Source organism: Vulpes lagopus, chromosome 17 (genome assembly GCF_018345385.1).
Source record: "Vulpes lagopus strain Blue_001 chromosome 17, ASM1834538v1, whole genome shotgun sequence".
In the NCBI taxonomy this organism is placed as follows: Eukaryota; Metazoa; Chordata; class Mammalia; order Carnivora; family Canidae; genus Vulpes; species Vulpes lagopus.
This window is the reverse complement of record NC_054840.1, coordinates 14,975,864-14,983,386: the sequence shown is the minus strand read 5'-3', so window position 1 is coordinate 14,983,386 and position 7,523 is coordinate 14,975,864. Positions and strand designations below refer to the sequence as shown.

General features: G+C 42.0%; 1 protein-coding gene across 1 annotated transcript in view; it reads left to right on the top strand.

The window, feature by feature from the left end:
• The window catches only part of LOC121477618 (translation initiation factor IF-2-like), a 72,261-nt gene that overhangs the window by 1,976 nt on the left and 62,762 nt on the right, over positions 1–7,523 (top strand). The window contains exon 3 of the mRNA XM_041732064.1: positions 365–509. Within this exon, the coding sequence (XP_041587998.1) occupies positions 365–509 (145 nt within the window). The remainder of the gene's footprint in view (positions 1–364; positions 510–7,523) is intronic.

The window sequence follows — 7,523 nt, the reverse complement described above, 5'->3', positions numbered from 1 at the left end:
TCGGGGAATCCATCAGGAAACTCTTAAAATAATAATTTTTTAAAAAAGATTTTATTCATCCGTTCACACACACACACACACATATAGAGACAGAGACACAAGCAGGCTCCACGCAGGGAGCCCCGCGCGGGACCCGATCCCAGGTCCCCAGGGTCACGCCCTGGGCCCGCTGGGCCACCCGGGCTGCCCCTGGAAACTCTTCCTTGGAGAATTCACAGAAAGTCTGTCCTACCCGGAGTGGGTCACTAAGTGGGAGAAGCGGTGAGGCTTCTTTAGGGTGGGAGCTGGGTGTTGCTGGTTGTGCCGGTGTTTGGGTGGAGGAGGTTGAATTAATCCAGAAATAATATTTCCTCTCCTCTCCCAGCACCGCTGGCACAGAGCCATGTGAAAACAGTTGCCCATTCTGGCCGCCTCGCTGCGGGACTGCGAACAGCTTGGCTCCAGCATCACCACGTGGGAAGTTGGAAGAATAGTTCAGGGAGCACCCAAGTACTCAACTCCCAGGTTGAGTAAGTGTTAACAGTTTGCCATACTGGCCTGGTCTCTCTCCGAAATATTTCAGCCTGCATTTGCTACTAATAGACACACATCCCTCTGTGCAACCACACAAGGAGCCTGATCACGTCTAAGAAACTTAGTGATGCGATAACCTGATCTAGCCCATTTACAAATTTTTCTCAGTTGTCAAAAGGTGTCTTATATATTGCTTTGGTTGAAAGGTATTCCAATGAAGATGCATGCATTGCATTTGTTATGCTCATCTCTCTCTCTCTCTCTCTCTCTTTTTATTTACTTATTCATGAAAGACAGAGAGAGAGGCAGAGATACAGGCAGAGGGAGAAGCAGGCTCCATGCAGGGAGCCCGATGTGGGACTCAATCCCAGAACTCCAGGATCACACCCTGGGCTGAGGGCAGCACTAAACTGCTGAGCCACCCAGGCTGCCCCACCCTTTTTTTTTTTTTTTAGATTTTATTTATTTATTCATGAGAGACACAGAGGGGGGCGGGGCACAGATGCAGGGAGCGCAATGTGGGACTCCAGGATCCTGGTCTCCAGGATCAGGCCCTGGGCTGAAGGCAGCCCTAAACCGCTGAGCCACCCAGGCTGCCCTGCTCATCTCTTATATGCAGAATAACACCCCCCCCCCCCCCCGTGTGCGTGCACATACACACACACACCATGTATTTTGTTTTCATGGCATTAACCTTTTGGAGAGTCTAAGCCAGTTACCTGGCAGAGGTACTACTGCTCTCTCCATTTGACCTTTTTTTCCTCCTGATATCATTTAACCTTTTCTCTAGTTCCCACATTTACTATAAGTTAGAAGGAAGATCAAGAGGTCTGATAGATGTCAAAAATCCTTCAGACTTTAGGAGGTGCCCTTTCTATTGTTTCCCATCAGGAATAACAGAGTATTAAATAGTAAACATAAAATATTAATTTTTAAAGATATGATATTAGGTTGCCCCAGTGTCAATAACTGAAATCTGAATTGTCCTCCAGATTTCTCTATATAGTTTATTAGAAAGTCTACTTTCCCTTTTGTGGCTAATAAGTCATCTAGAGGGTGGAGACTTTGGAACTATTTGTAGAAGAAAATCTTAGATTCCTGCAAGGAGAACACAGGTTAAAAATCCATTCACTTGGATGGGTAAAGTAATCCCCTGGTTCATTCTAGTACCTACTACCTCAGATCACCTTGTAATAGATGCTTCATTGAATTAAATGGACCACCTTAGGGTTTCCATGGTTAATTCTGTAAAAGCAGTGATGCTTTCTACAGGTCTTGTGATGTATGCTTTAAGAAGATTTCATAAAATCCAGGAGTGTCCTATATTTAGTATCCTACCAGCTTCCTTCTAATAACAGAAACAAATCAAGAGTGTGTAATGCTGTGTGTAATCTCTGCCTGTGGTCCTCTGGTCTCTGCCTCATGTACATATCTATGGATGTGAGCTCATTGGTTTTAAGCTCATAAACTGTGCTGGGCAGGGGCTATGTCAAGTTTACTCTATATAACAATGACTACTTCAACTTCCACAAGAGCACTCTCAAAGGCATCATCTAATGCACAGACAAATGGAGAGTTCTAAACAGATAGCCTGTATCCCCATTTCTCAAAAGAGGACAGTTTTTAGTAAGTTAGTCTAAGTCAGTAGGTTGTATCAGTAACTTTCTTTTTCATTTTTTAAAAAAGATTTTATTTATTTATTCATGGGAGATACAGAGAGAGAGAGAGACTTATTCATGAAAGACAGAGAGAGAGGCAGAGATACAGGCAGAGGGAGAAGCAAGCTCCATGCAGGGAGCCTGACGTGGGACTCGATCCTGGGTCTACCAGGATCAGGCCCTGGGCTGAAGACGGCGCTAAACTGCTGAGCCACCCGGGCTGCCCTGTATCAGTGACTTTCATTGGCATCAGCAAATTGGTGTCTGCTCTTGCCTCTAACAGTTGATCTGAATTTCATTAGAGTCCGCATACTGAGAGTCCCAAGACCAGAAGCTGCAAGGCGGAAGCAAGCCTTGTAAGTTATGTAGCATCACTTTTGTCACATTCTGTTGGTCAGAACAAGTGTAAGACTATTCAAGATTCAAGTGAAGGGGATCAGACAAGGGGGATCGCCTGGAGCAGAGACCCACTGTGGGAGAGGAGGGAAATACTGGGAAAGGAGCTACAACACTGCTCTAGGCCAAATGCAAATTCAGATGTGTAGTATTGATTGTATTAGTCCTTTGCTCAAAATCTTGTGGGTCTGGGTCATTTATTTAACTTTGAGCCTAGCCATAACTGCCTATCCCCAATTGTGACCCACACATTTGCATCGACTGTAAATATGGCCTACTGTTTCTTTTTGTTTACAGGTTCCTTGGTTCAACTGTTGCTTCCTTATCTAACTGCTGCTTTCCTTTGTCTGCAAAAGGGAAAGAATAGAATGAAATATGCATTTAAAAATCATTTGTATACTCTGGTTTCTCTTCAGACCGCATAAATCTTTCACCCTTAAAAATCATTTGTAGAGCACCTGGGTGGCTCAGTCAATTAAAAGTTCGCCATTAGCTCAGGTCATGATCCCAGGGTCCTGGAATTGAGCCCCAAGTAGGGTGCTCTGCTCAGCTCTGCCTGCTTGTGCACATACATGCACTCGCTCTCTGTCAAATAAATTAAATCGTAAAAAAAAAAAAAATCACTTGTGATAATTTGAAGGTTCTCTGAAAACAATATAGGTGAGTATAGGTGTTAAAATGGATGTACAACAAAACTATAATAGTTAATAAACTATAATAGAAACTATAATAGAGGGCAGCCCGGGTGGCTCAGCGGCTTAGCACTGCCTTCAGCCCATGGCATGATCCTAGAGACCCGGGATTGAGTCCCATGTCGGGCTGCCTACATGGAGACTGCTTCTCCCTCTGCCTGTGTTTCTGCCTCTCTCTCTCTCTCTCTCTCTGTATCTCTCATGAATAAATAAATAAAATCTTAAAAAAAAAAAAAAGAAAGAAACTATAATAGATAATAGTGGATGTTCAGGCTGAGTGAATATTCACGTCCAAATCATTGTTGTGATTCTTTCCTGATTCCAGCCTTGGCAGGTAGCTGTGCCCTTTGCAAAGGCTAAACTGATAGCTGCTGGCTAATGCCTTTATCACAGCCATTCTTCACCCCACCTTTGGCTGACAGTTTACCTCACTGAGTAAAGGAAATCCATTGGTAACATAACTCAGCAGGCCCCATTGCAAATAGGTTAATCTATGGGGGGGAAAAAAGACTTCTGTATTTGGAAGGATGCTTTAGGACATTGATATAATGTCCTAGAAATTCTGTATTTTTATTTTAGAAAGTTACAGTCCAATACTTTTTTTAAAGGTTTTTTTATTTTTTTTTAAAGATTTTATTTATTTATTCATGAGAGACACAGAGAGAGAGAGAGAGAGGCAGAGACACAGGCAGAGGGAGAAGCAGGCTCCATGCAGGAAGCCCAATGCAGACCTCAATCCCCGGACCCCAGAATCACGCCCTGGGCCGAAGGCAGGTGCTCAACCACTGAGCCACCCAGGCATCCCAAGATTTTTTATTTTTAAGTAATCTTTACACCCAACATGGGTGTAGATCCCTGAGATCAAGAGTCACATGCTTTACTGAGCAACCAGGCACGCCCCCCCCCATACTTGTTTTTAAAATGTTTTGAATATCCCATGAATAACTAGTATGTATGCATGCTTGTAGCTGCCAGAATCTCTCTAGAATGCAAAGCAGAGCCATGGACAGCCAGATTGGGATAAGAAATCCTCCTAAATTAAGTGAGTGAGAAGAAAAGGTCTTAAACTTTTAAGAGATATTTTCTCTGAGGCAGTCTCTTTGTTCATTGCGTAGCATTTAGCAACTTGTGATTCAGTTATCCATTGCAGTAGAGCAAACTGTCCCCTGTATTAAAAGTATACCTTTAATATTCTTCACAATTCTGAGAATTGGCTGGATGGTTCCTTTGTGGTTTTGTTTGGGCTTGCGTAATAGTTATGTTCAGCCATAGTAGCAGGGATCAGCAAAATTTTCTGTGAAGATCCAGATAATGCATATTTTAGGCTTTGTCTCTGTTGCATATTATTCTTTGTTAATTTTTATTTCATTTTTTATAAACCTTTGAAAACCAAAAGCTATTCTTAGCTCAAGGGCCCACCATTAAAAACAGGCTAAAGGCCAGATTTGGCCCTTAAACTATAGACTTCCAAACCATGAACTGGAGAATCAGCTGAGCTGAAGGTCCAAAGTGGCCTCACATGTCTGGCAGTTGGTGATGCTATCCACTGAGAGCCACGATTCTTCTGGAGAATCTTGCAGGAGGATTCTCTCATAGACAGGAGGCTGTGGCTCCTCATCCTTCATAGGCTACATTCTCCATCTGTGGTCAGCATCTAAGCGAGTGCATGTGGAAGCTGTCAGATTTGTTAAAGCATAGGTTGGGGAACCAACAAGGTCACATAGGCCACGTTCTGTGGATCAGAGGAAACCCAGAGGCCAACTTGTATTCAAGAGCTGGGCAAATAGTCTCTCACTGTCTATGGTTGTTGCTGTAAATACTATGGCCACAGCTAGCTGAACTAAATGACCAACTTTTCCTGTGTGCCCCACCAAGGCTGATGAAGGGCTGGTGGTGACCTTGACACTAGACTGGCTCTGAGAACCTTATTCAGATCATTTCAAACTGAGTCATAAAGCTTTGAGTTAATGATCTCTGATGCTAGCTTATTGTCTTACTCTCTCCTTTGTCCATGCTGCATTTCTCTAGCTACTGTGTTTCCTGTAAGGTAGCAGGAAAGTCGAGAGATTTGATGAGATAGAATTCTTCACACTTTATAATGCCTATATATTTACCAGCCTGTTTCTGGCTCCTTGAACACTCACTCTCCTCAGTACTTGTTTAGAAGTGTCCCTGCCTTGAGATTACCCCACTCCCTGAGAAGTGACCATTCCCTCCCACCTTGCCTGGCTGTCAAAAGGTATGTATTAAATTTGGTAAAATAGTTTTATGAAGTTTAAAGTCAGATTACTGTCTTATTTCACAAAAGCAAAACAAATTTAAGAATCTAACACTACTATAAATTCTAAAATGAACAGCATGTATCAAAGAATTACATTTCTTACCCAGATATTGTCTAACCAATCAGATGGTTAAACTTCCTAGACGTTTTACAAACATATAATCAAGAGTTAGGAAGCAGTCTACGTAATGATAAGTTTGAACTAGCAATCACCTTTAAAGACTTATTACATTTTAGCTTTAAATTTGTCTGCAGATGAAAATCGAAATGTAACAGTTTGTAATATATGCTGTGTGTGTTCCAAGACAGAAGTGATTCTGGAGAGGGTTTCTAATCTACAGTAAATGCTGCTACTAATTGCTCAGTTGAATTTTTTAATATGTGTTTTCTCCCAAATCTCATTGTAACTCTGTCTTCTTCTACTTGATGGAAAGCTTTGACAATTTATTATGTTTAGAAGCAGCTGGGGTGTATTTCTAATTGATGATTTGTTATCTTATATTTCTTACTTGCCTGTCCACATTTTTCATTCTCTTCAGCATTTTCCTCCAGCGTCTCTTGTCTTACTGAACTAGATGGATGGTACTGCTTTTGTGCAAAGGCAGGCAGTATTTCAGTCTTTCCTCTATGTCCTTCCATCAGACTGTGGATACATGCGGGGCTGATACTAGATGACATGTATATGACACTTGAACATAAACAAAGTGTATTCACATATACTGTATCAGCTGATTGTTAATGCATCGGTCCTGTGGGATGGATGTTATCACTGTCTTCATTTGGCAGGTGAGGAAACTGGTGAATGGATGTCCCAGAGTATCTCAAATTTAACATGTCTAAGTCAACTTTGTACAATCTTTCTATTCTCCAGATAACTGATTTTGTTAAAAGCAGCCCCATTTATCAGTCACCCAAGTTCGGCCTTCAGTTCTTCCTTTTTCTTCCTTAACTTTACAGGCCCAGTCAGTCACCAAGATCCTGTGGATTCTCTCTCTCTCTGAGATCCCTGCCCTTCTGATCCATTACCTGCTCCCTAGAAAGCTTCATCTCGCACCTGGGTTTGTGTCTGACTCTCTATTGGCTCCTCTGACTTTCAGGTTGCCTATCTGCTCTTTCACATTACCACAAGAGTGGTCTTCCTCAAACTCAAATCTTTTGACGCACTCTTCTTTTCAATTGGTCAGTGGTTCCCTACAGGTCCTAATCCAAAGGAGTACAAAGCTCTTCACAGTCAACATCAGCCTACCAGTTCCTGCTGTTCTGGTTTCTACTCTGGGTACATTTTCATGCACTTGTCTTTCCACCCACTGTACCCTCAGAATGTAGTTTCAGCCTCTGATTCCCTCCACCCTAGAAACTTACCTACCTAACTCACCCAAGACCTGTGTCTCCTATATTAGTGCTTCTCAAACTTGAAGGTACATGAGAATCACTGAGGGGTTGGGGGTATCATGTTAAAAGCAAATTCTGATTCAGTAGGCCCTTGGTTAAAGCATGAGATTCTGCATCTTAACAGACTGATTGGTGATAGGGCACTCCTAGTATGCTCAAGCAGAAGAGTCTAGAGCTGTAATGTCCAGTAGAACTTTCTGTAAAGATAAACATACTCTCTATTTTCTAATAGAGAAAGTACTATTGAGCACTTGAAATATAACTAATGAGACTGAAGAATTGAATTTTTAATTTTACTTAAATAGCTACATGTAGCTAAGTGGCCACCAGATTGAACAGTGCAGATCTATATGAATCCCTTTTCATCCTTCAAAACTCATTTCAAACATGATTCAACCTCAGGACCACCTATTTTGTGGAGCCCAGTGCAAAATGAATATGTAGGGACCCTTGTTAAAAAATTATTAAGAGTTTCAGGATAGCAACAGTAGAGCATTAACAAAGCTCGGTTCTAAGTGTGTGAATCCCATGCCCATGAAGACTACCTTGCATGGACCAGGAAAAAAACTAACAAAGGATGTGAACAGGTAA